The following is a 16,335-nucleotide window of genomic DNA, read 5'->3' as shown; positions in this document are numbered from 1 at the left end:
CACTGAAGCCTCTCTGCATCCTCCTCACAGCTCACTCTTCCACCTAGTTCTGCGTCATCTGTAAATTTGGAGATATTACATTTAGTATCCTTGGGATAGCACAGTGGTTAACATTACTGTCTCACAGTTCCAGAGACCCAGGTTCGATTCCTGGCTTGGATCACATCCTGTGTGGAGTTTGCACATTCTCCCTGTGTCTGCGTGGGTTTCCTCTGGATGCTCTGGTTTCCTCCCACAGTCCAAAGATGTGTGGGTTAGGTTGATTGGCCATGCTAAGTTGCTCCTTAGTGTCCCGGGATGTGTAGATTAGCGGCATTAGCTGGGTAAATGTATAGGGTTCTGGGGATAGGCCTGGGGTGGGATTTTTGCTGGTGCAGACTTGATGGGCTAAATGGCCTCCTTCTGCACTGTAGAGTTTCTATGATTCTACTCTCATCTCATTCACATCGATCTCTGCAATTCAGAATATGATCTGTTTATTCCTATTCTTTTGTTTCCCGTCTGCCAACCGATTTTCTATCCATCTCAACACACTACCCCCAATCCCGTGTGCTTTAATTTTACACGCTAATCTCTTGTCGAAAGCCTTCGGAAAATCCAAATAAACCACATCCACTGGCTCCCCCTCATCCACTCGATTTTCAGAAAGGGATTGGATATTTACTTGTCAAGCAAAAAATTGCGGGGAGATTGGGATAGAGTCAGGGTGTGGGACTAATTGGATTGTTGTTTCAAGGAGCCGGCAAAGGAACAACGGGCTGAATGGCCACCTTCTGTGCTGAAAGGTTCTTTGATTAATTTTAGTTAGTTGAAGAGTCGTTATAATAATTGATAAATCTATTGCAGTTTTTGTCCAAGCGGTTCCAGGTGTAGTTATAAATAGACAATGGGCAGAATTCTACCACCTCGCCCACCATGGAATTGGAACGGACGAGGTTCCAACAATGAAAATCTCTGTTGTCCTTGGGTGAGAATTTCCAGCCTCGCCCGAGTGAGGTCATAAAACCCTGCCCAATATCTTCAGAGCGCAAAGCCTGATCTCAATCTCTCCCAAAGATCGCCTCGCACTTCTCCAGTAAGGGTAGTGATACAATAAGTATCCTGAGAACACGCTCGTACAGAAATAATGTAGAGTGAAGCCCTCTTGTACACTACATCAACCATGTACCCCCACACCTCGTCTCCAACACCCTCCCCCCCCCCCCCCCCCCCCAAGTCCCATTCAATCAAATCATAGCAAGGAAATAAGCAGTTTTGCAACATTCTGGGATTTTGAGAATGTGACTCCTTTGTCTTCGATTTTTCATCTGCGCTCGCCCCAAAATGAAAATCCTGCCCAATGTCGTGGAACCACTGCATGTTCCGCCCCTCCCCCTGGCACGGGAATCGGGAAAATTTCCCCCCAAATTCTTTCATTTACGATTAAGCCAAGTGTTATTCAGAATACACTTATAACCAACTTATTGTGAGCTGAGCGTGTGGGATCTGCGATTTCTCACTCCATGTTCAAGGGCTGCTCCCTCTTGTTTGTCGCGTGTCCACATTTTGGAAACCAGCCTTTTTCCCACGATTGAGAAAGAGTGGGACAGATCGCTACCTCAGCCCCAGAGGAGCACATGATGTTCATTTTGGGGCAGTTCCAGTACATCGGAAGGGATTTAAGGACTCGAGGCATCCATCATTGTGCTTTCTCTTTATCCAGGTGCTGGACAATGCAATCGAAACCCAGAAGATGATCGACAAGTACGAAGAATTGGCTTCGGACCTGCTGACCTGGATCGAGCAGACCATCATTATCCTCAACAGTCGGAAGTTTGCCAACTCGTTGACTGGAGTTCAACAACAACTGCAGGTCTTTAACACCTACCGCACGGTGGAAAAACCTGCCAAGTAAGTTGTAGGAGGGGACTTGCTGTAAATCTTTCAATGATTTCTGTTCTCTGACTCCCTTTGATGTTTCTAGCCTTGCCATTGTGCTGTGGAATGATTAAGTGCATCTTGTTTGAGAATGATGGGTTAGTGGTATTATCGCTAGACTATTGAATGACTTACTTTGGTGTGATCCCATATAAACATGTTGATGTATTTGACTGACATTTCCCTGTTCAAAAGTTAAATTAACCCATTCAAAATAAATGGGCTCTGTTAACATTGCAAACAAAGGAATTACATATGAACAAATTAATATGAATATCAGGCATAATTTAGTGTAACTCTTACTTGTTAGCACTCTCTTACTGAAGGGGGGGGGGAGGTGATGGCCTAATGGTATTATCGCTAGACTATTAATCCAGAAACTCAGCTAATGTTCTAGGGACCCGGGTTCAAATCCCACCACGGCAGATGGTGGAAATTGAATTCAATAAAAAAAAATCTGGAATTAAGAATCTACCAATGATCATTGTTGGAAAAACCCATCTGGTTCACTAATATCCTTTAGGGAAGGAAATCCCTACCCAGTCTGACCTATATATAACTCCAGAGCCACAGCAATGTACTTGACTCTTAACTGCCCTCTGAATAAGGGCAACTAGGCATGGGCAGAGGTGATGACAAGTTAAGCAACTCCCAGACCTGGGTAGGGGTATTGTCGGGTAGACAATTTTTGTGCAAAACAAGGGGTGGGATTTTACAGTCTCGCTCGTCCCGAAACCGTAAAACCCCACCCGAGATTAACAGACATTTCCATTGTCTGTCCCTCGTCTGCTCCAACTCTGTGGCAGATGGGGCGGTAAAATTCCAGCTAAGATGTCAAGGGTTGTTCTGCTGGAGCTCTGATGGTCAATTGGACCACTCCGATTCCCAGGGATGTGGGAGTTGCGGATTACCTTCCTGGAGATCTTTGCAATAAAAAAGATCCCACCAACTGACTCAAGCCTCACAGCTGCAGGGGCAGAGACAGTGTCGGAAGATAAGGTAGGAACGCATTGTCTCTGGGCTGGATCACAAAAACGTAACAGCCCAATCCAAAGTCAAACAGTGAGTGTTGCGCAGTTTCTTTTGGGTGACGTGGTTGTCGTACTTAAATAGCTGGCACTCTCTGAGCTTTGAGTGTGAAGCTTCCACTGTGAGGATGAGGTGAAGGACATCAATGTTATGTATGAATGGTGATTGATAAAGATTGCTAGTAGGTGAGTCACTTGTCAACCAGGTGGCACAGCGATTAGCACTGCTGCCTCACAGCGCCAGGGCCTCGGATTCAATTCCGGTCTGGAATGACTGTCTGTGTGGAGTTTGCACATTCTCCCCATGTCTGCCTGGGTTTCCTCTGGGTGCTCCAGTTTCCTCCCACACGCCAAAGATGTGCAGGATGGGTGGGTTGGCAATGCTAAATTGCCCCTCCATACCCCAGGATGTGTCGGTTAGATGAATTAACCACGGTAAATGTGTGGGTTCAGGGGGATGAGGTAGGCCTGGGTAAGATGCTCTTTTGGAGAGTCAATACAGATCCGACGGGCCGAATGGCCTCCTTCTGCATTGTAGGGACTCAATGGTCCTGTAGTTCTAGCCCTATGCAGCGGATTCTTAAAGGCAGCACGGTGACACAGTGGTTAGCACTGCCGTTTCACAGCGTCAAGGACCAAGGTTCAATTCCGGCCTCGAGTGACTGTCTATACGTATGTTCTCCCTGTGTCTGCGTGGGTTTCCTCTGGGTGCTCCGGTTTCCTCCCACAGTCCAAAGACGTGTGGGCTAGGTGGATTGGCTGTGCTGAATTGTCAGGGGGATTAGTGGGGTAAATATGTGGGGTTAAGGAGATAGGCCTGGGTGAGATTGTTGTCAGTGCAGATTCGATGGGCCAAGTGGCCGCCTCCTGCACAATAAGAAGTCTCATAACACCAAATTAAAGCCCAACAGGTTTATTTAGAATCACGAGTTTTCGGAGCGCTGCTCCTTCATCAGACGATTAACACCTGATGAAGGAACAGCGCTCCGAAAGCTCGTGATTCCAAATAAACCTGCTGGACTTTAACCTGGTGCTGTGAGACTTCTTACTGTGCCCATCCCAGTCCAACGCCGGCATCTCCACCTCCTCCTGTGCACTGTAAGGATTCTATGATTCTGTGGATCTTTGTGGAAGCTTAAATTGTTAATGTAGCTGGAATGTGGAATTTTGGATATCATTTATAATGGGGAAGGGGAAAGAGGGGCCTTTCTTCTTGCCCCACTCAGAAATCCAGCCTCCCCCATGTGATTACACTGTTGATTGCTTTGATTCTCGTTACCCGGTCTCAGTTCTTTCCAACTGCGCGCCTCTCGATCACTCCTGCCAGCAGGCATTGTGATAGCAGATCACTTGTTTTGCCTGCCACCTCATAGCTTCATCGTTCGGGACTTCCAGCCACCGAATCCTCCCCAGATCCTGGGGAGTAAGCCATAAACCCTCTCCCAGCACCGTTCCCCTGTGACCCTCCCGCTGCACAGGCGGTGACTTTTTGGCACTTGGCGCCCACCACCAGCTGCCCTTCCGGTAATGCTAATCTCCATCGTGCTGATAAGTTCAAAAACAGCCTGAGGCCTACCTGTGGCCTCAGTGCAGTGCTGTGGGAGCAAGTTCCCTAACGGTAAAGATTATTAACCAGTTTAACATTAAAAAAACGTTTTTGCTTAGCATTCCAGCGCTCTTAGATAAACGAGTGGGGCGGCATGGTGGCACAGTGGTTAGCGCTGCTACCTCACAGCTCTAGGAACCCAGGTTCGATTCCCACCTTTGGTCATTGTCTGTGTGGAGTCTGCATGTTCTCCCAAAGAACATAGAACACTACAGCACAAACAGGCCCTTTGGCCCACAAGGTGCGCTGATCATATCCCTACCTGCTAGGCTTATCTATAACCGTCAATCCCATGTACTCATCCAGAAGTCTCTTAAAAGACCCCAATGAATTCGCATCCACCACCAATGACGGCAGCCGATTCCATTCACCCACCAGCCTCTGAGTTAAAAACTTACGTCTGACATCTCCTCTGTATCTGCTCCCCAGCACCTTAAACCTGTGTCCTCTCGTAGCAACCATTTCAGCCCTGGGAAATAGCCTCTGAGAATCCACCCAATCTATACTTCTCAACGTCTTATAAACCTCTATCAGGTCACCTCTCATCCTTCGTCTCTCCAGGGAGAAAAGACCGAGTTCCCTCAACCTACCCATGACTACATGAGTTTCCTTTGGGTGCTCCAGTTTCCTCCCACAGTCCAAAGATCTGCAGGTTAGGAGCATTGGCCATGCTAAATGGATGCGTAGGTTAGAGGGATTAGCAGGATAAATATGTGGGGTTATGGGGATAGGGCTGGGCAGGATTGTTGTCAGTGCAGACTCAATGGGCTGAATGGCCTCCTTCTGCGCTGTAAGGATTCTATAATTCTGTGCTGCCTATTTCGAAACAGCACTTTTACTCTGTACACTGTTAAAAGGCAAGTCTGGTTCAGTGGAAGATCCAAGATTTGAACCGTAAAAGTCTGCACTGCATAACTGTTGAAATACTAATTGATTTGGGTGCCTAAAAATAGACTTAAACAATAACAAATCGTAACCAGCCGAGCTAGGCAGCTTTGCTTTGGCATCTCGCTGAAACAACAGATGAAAAACCTTTTCCAAAGTGTTGTACGTTCCCTTCTCTGTGATGTGATTAATGTTTCATTTCCAGCGTGCTACGCCAGTTTCAGGATATTGATTTGCGGCTGTTTTGTTTGTATATGCCACGGTGTTTTTTGAATTGCATCAAAACTAAGTGGAACGTCTAACCCACCCCGACAGGTTCCAGGAGAAGGGTAACCTCGAGGTGCTGCTGTTCTCCATCCAGAGCAGAATGAGAGCTAACAACCAGAAGGTATATACACCCCATGAGGGCAAGCTCATCTCCGACATCAACAGGGTAAGAGCTCTCCTCCCTTCACAGTCCTGCAATCTGTCTGAGAAAGCAGTTACACCCAGGCGTCTTTAACCATTTTAACTGTTGGTTGGATTCAGGGGTGTTGATGGCACAGTGGTACTGTCACTGAACTAGTATCCAAAGACCCAGAATGCTTCTCCTGGGTTCAAATCCCACTGTAGCTTCAGGGTATAATTTAAATTCAATAAAAAATCTGGAATTTAAAAGTCTAATGATGACCTTTATTGTAAAATTCTTTGAGAAGGCAGTGGCCTAGTTGTATTATTGCTCGATTATTAATCCAGAAACTCAGCTAATGTTCTGAGGACCCGGGTTCAAATCCCGCCGCAGCATTCGAATTCAATATAAAAAACATCTAGAATTAAGAATCTACTGATGACCATGAAACCATTGCCGATTGTCGGAAAAACCCATCTGGTTCACTAAAAGGTGGCACAGCGATACAGTGGTTAGCGCTGCTGTTTCACAGTGCCAGGAACCTGGGTTCAATTCCTGGCTTGGTTCACTGTCTGTGTTTACACATTCTCCCCATGTCTGTGTGGGTTTCCTCCGGGTGCTCTGGTTTCTTCCCACAGTCCAAAGATGTGCAGGTTTGATGAATGCCGAATTCTTCCTCAGTACCCAAACAGGCGCCAGAGTGTGGCAACTCAAGGACTTTCACAGTTAACTTCATTGCAGTGTGAATGTAAGCCTACTTGTGATTAATAAATATATAAAAAAAATGTCCTTTGGGGAAGGAAATCTGCCGTCCTTACCTGGTCTGGCCTACTTGTGACTTCAGACCCACAACAATGTGGTTGACTCTTAATTGCCACTCAGTTCAAGGGTAGTTAGAGATGGATAACAAATGCTGGCCCAGCCAGTGATGTCCACATCCCAGGATGGAATAAAGAAAAATTTAATCCCTGTGTGCTATTCACCTGGGTGATGTGACACTGCCAGTTATGGAGACTCTCTGATACAGCAGTATAGAAGAGCAGCCAAGACTTGGCATTCGTTTAGACATTTGGGAAGCGATTATAGAAATGAGCAGTATCTTAATGTTCCTTGCTATCTGTAGTTTGCTGATACATGAACTGGGGTCATCAATGTTCCGTTCAAAATTCAGTTTTTAGGTTCAATATGCTGGAAAGCAACTTTTTGTTCGCAATGCTCTTGAAAAGTTTTCTTTTTCAATGTAGTGAATGGAATGTTGAAATTTATAGCTAAAAGAATAGAATATAAAGGTGAGGAAGTATTGTTGCAACTATACAAGGCATTGGTGAGGCCGCACCTGGAATATTGTGCACAGTTTTGGTTCCCTTATTTGAGGAAAGATGTAGTGACGTTGGAGACAGTTCGGTGGATTGATTCCAGAGATGAGGGGTTTGTCGTCTGAAGTGAGATTGAACAGTTTAGGCCGACACTCTCTGGAATTTAGAAGAATGAGGGGAGATCAAATTGAGGTTTACAAGATGATAAAAGGTGTGGATAAAGTAGACGTGGAGCGGATGCTTCCTCTTGTGGGGCATTCCAGGACAAGAAGTCATAGTCTTAGGATAAGCGGTAGTAAATTTAAAACAGGGTCAAGGAGAAACTACTTCTCCCAAAGGTTTGTGAAACTGTGGAATTTGCTATCCCAAAGTGTGGTGGATGCTGGGACAATGAGTAAATTTAAGGAGGAGTTAGATAGATTTTTAATTGGTTGAAGGGTTCTGGGGAGGAGGCAGGAAAAATGGGAATGAGGAGCCTATCAGCCATGATCGAATGGCAGGGCCAATTCGATGGGCCGAATGGCCTAATTCTGCCCCTATATCTTATGAACTTAGGTATTATTTCAGTCAGAGGAGAAAGTGCACTGTATAGGATGAATTCATTTTAAAATTCATTCTGAAAATGTTCTTAACTTTTCAATCATGGACTTTGCCCATTTTCCTCCAATTTTATTTGCTTAGCTCCTGTCGAATGATAGTTGATGTTTATATGACATCTTTGCCGATGTCTCAAAGTGCATCACCTGCGCCAAAATGTGTAGTCACCTGTGCTATGGAGCAACGGTTGAGATCGACCCTGAGTCTTGGGGGTTTGGCCTGGGGGAGGGTGGGGATGCAGGTCCAGAGGCCACTGGACCTTTTCATTCGCAGGATGTGTGCATCGCTAGCTGGGCCAGCATTCATTGCCCATCCTTAATTGCCTTCCAGAGGACATTTAAGAGTCAATCATTTTGCTGTGTGTCTGGAGTCACATGTAGGCCAGGCCTGGTAAAGACAGCAGATTTCCTTCCCTAAGAGACATGAGTGAACCGGATGGATTTTTATTGATAATCAACAATGGTTTCATGGTCATCATTAGACTTTTTAATCCCAGATTTTGTTTTAGAATTTCACCATCTGCCATGGTGGGATTTGAACCCAAATCCTCAGGTCTTTCCTTGAGTCTTTGGACCCAGTCGTAAGACCATTGTACCATCACCTTCCTGGGCCATCATGCATTGGGCGGTCCTCTAGTAGCCTAAGTTATTTTTTAATTTGCTCTTGGGACACGTGTGTCACTGACAAGGCCCGTGTTTATTGTCCATTTGCAAATGTAGGGCAAAATCATGAGCCCGCGTTCACTCTGTGAGGTTGCCGGTGGGGCTGAAGACCTGGAAGTTGTGTTCCCACCGGCAAGAACACAACTGATCTTACCCACCACTTGTTGGGAATGTCATCAGGTTCATGACCATAGCGTGCACTTCGGAACGTTAGGAATCCTATCATTCTATGGAGAGTTCTAACTGCACTAAATTCTATCTGCGTCGTTTCAGCTAAGGAAATGTTCTTAAATACAAAATACTGTGGATGCTGGAATCTGAAACAAAAGCAGGAAAATGCTGGAAAATCTCAGCAGGTCTGTCAGCATGTGTGGAGAGAGAATAGAGCCAACGTTTCGAATCTAGATGACTCTTCTTCAGAGCTGATTGAAGGGTCGACACAGTGGTTAGCACTGCTTCCTCACAGCGCCAGGGACCCGGGTTCGATTCCCGGCTTGGGTCATCTGTCTGTGTGGAGTTTGCACATTCTCCCCATATCTGTGTGGGTTTCCTCCAGGTGCTCTGGTTTCCTCCCACAGTCCAAAGATGTGAAAGTTTAGGTCCGTTGGCCATGCTAAATTCTCCCTCAGTGTACCCGAACAGGCACCAGAGTGTGGCAACCAGGGGACTTTCACAGTAACTTCATTGCAGTGTTGATATAAGCCTACTTGTGATTTAATAAATAAGCTTGGGTCATCTGGACTCGAAACGTTGGCTCTATTCACTCTCCACAGACGCTGTCAGACCTGCTGAGATTTTCTGTTTCTGCGTGAGAGAAGCATTCTTGTTCTTTAACGCCGATTACCTCAATATTTCTTTGTTTGTGACCTTTCGTCTGTGGTTCGGGATAGGGCTGGGAACAGCTGGAGAAAGCAGAGCACGAACGTGAGCTAGTCCTCAGAAACGAACTGATCAGGCAGGAGAAACTGGAGCAGTTGGCGCGCCGGTTTGACCGCAAGGCTTTGATGAGAGAGACGTGGTTGTGTGAGAATCAGCGACTGGTCTCGCAGGTAAAGAACCATTTTGTTTTCTCGTGGGAAAGCTTGCATGCAGGTACTAACGCAGCGTTGTCACTCAGGCATTGAAAGAGCTTTTCAATTTTCACTTTGCACAACTGTAGAGCCCACTCATCAATGGGAATTTTCAAATCTCGCCATGTCCAATAAAAAACCAAACTTGAGACGTGAGCGTGAGCCCCCACCATCCAAGAATGGGCGGGGAACACATCCGATTTCAGCAGCCCTGCTGCCGCTTTATGCCCTAATGAGCGTTGATTGCTATAAGGTGGGACTTCGGCCCCTCACTCAGGAGGATGTCCCATTTTGGCGAGTGTTGGCCAATCGGAATGGCTGGCAGATCTCGAGTCCCTCCATGCACAGCGCCGCGGTGGCTGGAAGAGGCACTGCAGGGAACTGCCTCGCACCAAGTTCCAGGAACCAGAGGACAAATTAAGTGGCAGGGGTGCCAAAATGGCGAGATTAGGGAACGTTTGGGAAGGGGGGATTACAAGGAAGGGGGGGTTTAATTGGGGTCTCGGGGGTTAGGCCGGGGGGAAGGTGGGGATGCAGGCCCAAAGGCCACAGGGCCTTTTATTCATTCACAGGATGTGGACATCCCTAGCTGGGCCAGCATTTATTGCCATCCAGAGAACATTTAAGAGTCAACCATATCATTGTTGGTCTGGGATCACCTGTAGGTCAGACCAGGTAAGGATGGAATATTTCCTTCCCTGAAGGACATTAGTGAGCCAGATAGATACTTCCGACAATCAGCAGTGGTTTCGTGGTCATCACTGGATTTTTTAATTCCAGATTTTCTTTGTTTTAGAATTTCACCATCTGAGATTTGAACCCAGATCCTCAGGGTCTTTTCTTGGGTCTTTGGATACTAGTCCAGTCACAGGACTTAAAGTGGAGGGTGCTCCCTGTTACAAGGGGACTTTTGATGAATGTGTCCCATTCCTACCCCAGAGGGAACACAGAGAATCCACTCCATGCTATTCCTCTCCCCCCCTACCCCGAACCTACTGAAGGGAGGGTTGGTGTAAAGATACAAGATACACGGCAACAGTTCATCCAAACCCACGACTACTTCCACCTGGGAAGGACAAAGGGCAGCAGATACATGGGAACACCACCACCCGCAAGTTCCCCATCAAGCCAGTCACCATCCAGACTTGGAAATATATCGGCCGTTCCTTCGCAGTGGCTGGGTCAAAATCCTGGAATTCCCTCCCTAACGGCATTGTGGGTCAACCCACAACACGTGAACTGCAGCGATTCAAGAAGGCAGCTCACCACCACCTTCTCAAGGGCAACTAGGGATGGGCAATAAATGCTGGCCAGCCAGCGACACCCATGTCCCACAAATGAATTAAAAAAAATTTGTCCATGCCGAGGCAGATAGTTGAGAAAGGTCGTGTAAAAATGATGTACACTGAACTATAGACCTGCAAGAATGCTTTATAGATCTGTGTTACTCCCCCTTAAGTTTCAGATCCAGACTTCTCAGGGCACGCACCACTTGTCGCAGGCAAACTATCTGTTCTCATGCCTCTGCAAATGCTGTGTGTGACCAGGTGAAGTCTGGGATTAATGTGACTTCATGCCACCCCCAATTGGCTTTGCATGTCACCTTACGATGGTCTTATAACATGAATTGTCTGCTTCTTCATGACACAGCTCCCAGGACAGGATGGCTGGGTTGAACTCAGCATGCTACCTCATTCATAATTGATGGCTTCCTTTTATTTTGACACATGAGTGATATTCTGGGCTTCAAAGGCTGGTGTTAAAGATGTAAAATTCTGTGTGGTTACCAGCTGCTAGACAAGTGACTTACATTTGCACCAAGGTACTTGGGGTAGCAAATCGCAAAACCGTGTACAATTTGTCATATAATGTTAGACACACATACATGTGCACGTATACACATGCACAGACATACACAAATGCACACACACAACACGTGCACACACAGACACACTAAATACATGTGTGCGCAACACACGCACACATACACAGAACGTGTGCACACAGACACGAACAATTGCACACACACACACTGAATACACATGCGCACAACACATGCACACAGACATAAAGAACATGCATGCACACAGACATAACACGCGTACACACAGACGCATGCACGCACGGGACATGTGCACACACAGACACACTGAATACACATGCGCACAACATTCATGCACATAGACACAGTGAATATGTGTGCACACGAACACATATGCATGTACACAGACACACAGAACATGTACATACACACGTGTGCAAACAGAACATGTGCGTACACACCGACACAACTCGTGCACACATGCGCACACACACAGAATATGTGCGCACAGAAACACACACGCATGTGTGACACATCCCCACACTCTCTCTCTCACACACACACACACACACACACACACACACACACACACACACACTCTCGCTATTTTACTATGGAGTAGACTATGCTATCCTACTTGCTATAACTGATTGAATGAAGCCCATGGCTGGTTTAGTTTTTGAGTGCTGATGATGGTATTTCGAAAGGGATTTCTAACATTGGTTGTTTGAGGGAACTGTATTATCAATGTCTCTATTTCTTTTTGCTCTAATCACTCCCCAAAACCAGCCAGTCCTCTCACCCTGTGTTTGAGATTGCTGAAATAACAGATACCATGGTGAGCGTGCGCCTGTGGAAACGGCACTCAGTGAAATGTGCAGCGCTGGTCTGTTCAGCCTGTGACCGTACAGCAAGACGGGAGTGTCGCAACAATTCATTATAATATTATCACCAGAAACTTACCATTCAGCTGTGAAGCTTTTTTGAAAAGTTCAATTTAAGATCCCACATACATTCTGTCCTCACCTATCTCACTAATGCAAAAAGTGGGAAGAGAAGGTTTTTGGAAGGATTATGCAGTGAAAGGATCCTAATCAGTCCTGTTAAACATGAGCTTAGAATCATTAATTTGTTGCATTGGCTTGGATATAAGTGAATGTCTTTGGTATTGTTTCTATACATTTATTCAAAATATGTCAAACTGGTCATGTCTTTAACTCGTTGCCTTGCCTCCCTACTGTCACTAAAACATATTATTTTGTGTAGCAGCAATTCAGGATGGTGAAGGCAAAGTATTAATAAAGTTCTTTGTTAGTTTTACTTGAGCGGTGCTTTGCTTCACGTCAGTAGATAGTTAATTAGAATTCACAAATCTGGCTGGTTCTACACACTCCTTGCTCAAGCCTTGTATTGTAACGTCGAGGGCCGGATCTTGCTGGACTTGTGGGGGGGGTAGTTTTCCCATCCCATTCCCGGGCATCGTAGCGGGCTAGGGGGCACGGATCAGCAAAGGTCCGTTAATCTCGGGTGGGATTTTCTGGTTTTGAGGGGGGGGGAAGGTGGCACAGTGATTAGCACTGCTGCCTCACAGCGCCGGGGACCCAGGTTCGATTCCTGGCTTGGGTCACCGTATGTCTGGATTTGCGTGTTTCTCCCCGTGTCTGCGTGGGTCTCCTCCGAGTGCTCTGGTTTCCTCCAAAATCCAGAGATGTTAGTTGGATTGGGATGCAAAATTCCCCCCTTGGTGTCGGCGGACTGGCTAGGTTAAATGTAATGGGGATAGGATGGGATTGTGGTCGGTGCAGACTCGATGGGCTGAATGGCCTCCTTCTGCACTGTGGGATTCTACGAAAATCCAGCCTGTAGTGTCTGCCCTCAGCGAGGCTCTTACCTCCATCCTTCCAACCTGAATGTTTTTGTGCCTTGGTAGGATTTGAACCTGGGTCTCCAGGTCTTGCCTTGTTGGAAGTACAAGCTGGTTACCCTACCAGTGGGGGGGTGGGGCGGTTCATCTGGGACCTTAGTGAAGATGGGGACTACAATATATCTCTTTAACTGATGAGATTTAAAGATTCAGGGAGAAATGCAGGAATGACTGAGAATGAAGATGAATTTGAGTGAAGTCAACCACAGAATGAGAAAGAGAGAGAAAGAAAAAGAAGATTGGATTAAGAGAGAGGAAATAGAATCGCAGGAAAATGATGGCCACAATCTCACGGCTCCCTTAGCCGCGGGCACAAATCCCCAAATGGCCGCTAAACCTCACAAGCGGCCAAAAACAGGAATAGCGCCAAGAAACTCTGAGTTTGAGATCTTCCCTCCTCTCTCTCTCTCTCTGATGCGATTTGGTTCACGCCCTTTTAAAAATAAATTAACGTATTATTAAAGGCTTGACGTCAGCCCACCACGTTTCCTTGCCGCCCACTCCACACCCCCCACGGTGGGGTGTTGGCACCATCTCAAAAATGAAGACCATTCATGACCAGGCCAGGTGGGCAGAGCTGCCCCCCCCCCTCCCCGAGGCTGAAGGACATGCCTGGATACTCCCCCCCCCCCCCCCCCACACTGCCAATGGACACTGCCAGGTGGCACTGGTAGGGTGAGTTACCATTTGTTGCCAGAGGAACTGACACTCCCTGTTAAACACAAGGAAAAGACTCCGATTGGCCCATCAACTGGATCCTTAATCAGGGAGTTCATACTCTAATAGGCCAACCTCAATAGGCCTGATTGAAGTCATTGCAGATGGTATCGCCCCTTTTGCATGTGGGATTAGGGGGAAGGGGGTTTCTCTTATCTGGAGGGAGTCCATGCCCATGGACCATGACTGGAGGGGGGTGGCAGCATCGGGAGGCCTTAAATTTAACTTTGAGCTTGGAGAGGCGTTTAAAGAAAGGCTCCCTGATCTCAGATTCCCGCGTTGCCGATGTGTTTAGGCCCCGCCCCTCCAGCTGGCTGCATGATTCTCACTCCCACTTACTAAACCAGGAGAGATAAAGGGGCTGTGAAGCCACAGGTTTCACACAGTTTTCCCCACCTGATCCAATGCCCTTGTGGGGAAAAATTGCATCCCGAGAAACATAATTTTAAACTTAACATCTAGTATTTTTAAAACCTCCAACAACAATTGACTACTTGCAAGTAGTGACAGTTTAGACCGTTCCGTCTCTGAGCCAGGACAGTTGAATTGTGTTGCATTAGGGTTATTGTGTCGGTGACGAGGGTGCTTACTCTAAGTTCCAGGCCTAACTTTCTGCAGTGAGTTTAGTGGGCAAGTAATGCACAAATCCAGCAGGTTTCTAAAAAGATAAGTTTGAGGGTGAGGTACTGTTTGTGCAAAGAAAACATCAACGCGATTTGGCAAATTTGGAGTTTCGCCTTATCCGTTAATCTCCTGATGCCATTGGTCAGTTTTCATAGAATCCCTACAATGCAGAAAGAGGCCATTCAGCCCATTGAGTCTGCACCGACCACAATCCCACCCAGGCCTATCCCCGTAACCCCATGCATTTAACCCTAGCTAACCCCCCTGACACTAAGGGTCAATTCAGCACAGCCAATCCACCTCATCCGCACATCCCTCGGACTGTGGGAGGAAACTGGAGCACCCGGAGGAAACCCACGCAGACACGGGGAGAACGTGCAGACTCCGCACAGACAGTGACCTAAGCCGGGAATCGAACCCGCGTCCCTGGCGCTGTGAGGCAGCAGTGCTAACCATTGGTGCCGCTTAGCTTACACTAAGAACTCCGTGCTTTGTTAAATTGCACTTATTTTTCCAGCAAGATCCAGAACATTGTGCTTCCAAAACTCCGAAACAATTGAAGTCCGGGAACCGCGTCAGATCGCAAACCCTACTGCCCACGTTCTAATGCAACTATCTACTCGAGGTTATATGGTCTGGATACACGGGTTCTGTCCTAGACCTTGGGAATCGGAGGAGCTGGTGATAGTTTAGCGTTGAACCACGCGTCAGTCTGTTTCCTCTCCCCTTCCCACAAACAGAATCCGAATTATTCAGACCCTATAGCCAGGATGAAGGTGCTTGGTGTTTTGTTTGCGTTGCATTGCATTGGATTAAGTCAATAATTCAAGCCTAAAAACAAGGGGCGGAATTCTCCGGCCGCGCTGGTCTAGAAGCCGGAAATTCCTGCCCGACCGTCAGTTTCTCCGCAAATTGCCTGCTCAAATTCCAGTGGCGGGCAGGTTGCGGAGAATCCCGGCAGACGTGAGAAACAGTGTAACGTTGCGGGGCGTTGTATCGGTTAACTTGTTCCGATGTGGCCAACGCTTTGAGTTAGTCGCTAATCCCTTTAGCGCTCCTATTAGCTGTCTCTGTGTGCTTCTGGCTTCCACCCTGGTGGCTGTTACATGTTGCTGTAACATGTAACATATGAATGCTGCTGAACCTTGTCATTGGACGGTCATGCCAAGCATGTTGGGAATGATTTGGGCTGTAACGTGTTGCTGTACAAGTTTGCTGCTTACTGTGCAAGGATTCGGTCGCAGAATCGTAGAGACGCGACTCGACCCTGAACAGCTCCGGTGTCTTACGTGTTTTGTTGTTTCATTTGACCACAGGACAACTTTGGCTACGACCTACCAGCTGTGGAGGCGGCCATGAAGAAGCACGAGGCAATTGAGGCAGACATCGCCGCCTACGAGGAGCGCGTGCAGACCCTGGTAGACGTGTCGAAGGAGCTGGATGCGGAAAATTATCACGACGTTAAGCGGATCATTGCCAGAAAGGACAACATCATGCGGCTGTGGGAGTATCTGCTGGAGCTGCTCAATGCCCGACGGGCAAGGCTGGAGATGAACTTGTCCCTCCAGAAGATCTTCCAGGAGATGCTTCACATCATCGACTGGATGGATGAAATGAAAGTATGTTTCAAGTGAAGGATTCTTGTTTATATAAACACACGTTGGTACTGTCAGGGAAAAATTAAAGCTTATTTATAAGTCACAGGTCAGCTTACATTAACACTGCAATGAAGTTACTGTGAAAATCCCCCAGTTGCCACACGCTGGTGCCTGTCCAGGT

General features: G+C 47.0%; 1 protein-coding gene across 4 annotated transcripts in view; it reads left to right on the top strand.

Moving 5' to 3' along the window:
- LOC145352778 (spectrin beta chain, non-erythrocytic 1-like) overlaps window positions 1-16,335 on the top strand; it is a 225,802-nt gene that overhangs the window by 104,581 nt on the left and 104,886 nt on the right. For all 4 annotated transcript variants that reach the window (XM_080203089.1, XM_080203087.1, XM_080203088.1 and 1 more), the window contains 4 exons: window positions 1,703-1,890; window positions 5,752-5,869; window positions 9,290-9,448; window positions 15,873-16,175. In XM_080203089.1, coding sequence (XP_080059215.1) covers window positions 1,703-1,890; window positions 5,752-5,869; window positions 9,290-9,448; window positions 15,873-16,175 — 768 coding nt within the window. The remainder of the gene's footprint in view (window positions 1-1,702; window positions 1,891-5,751; window positions 5,870-9,289; window positions 9,449-15,872; window positions 16,176-16,335) is intronic.

Source organism: Carcharhinus amblyrhynchos, chromosome 14 (genome assembly GCF_965287045.1).
Source record: "Carcharhinus amblyrhynchos chromosome 14, sCarAmb.v2.hapA, whole genome shotgun sequence".
Lineage (NCBI taxonomy): Eukaryota > Metazoa > Chordata > Chondrichthyes > Carcharhiniformes > Carcharhinidae > Carcharhinus > Carcharhinus amblyrhynchos.
Note: the sequence above shows the minus strand (reverse complement) of the source record. Positions and strands in the feature narration are given on the sequence as shown.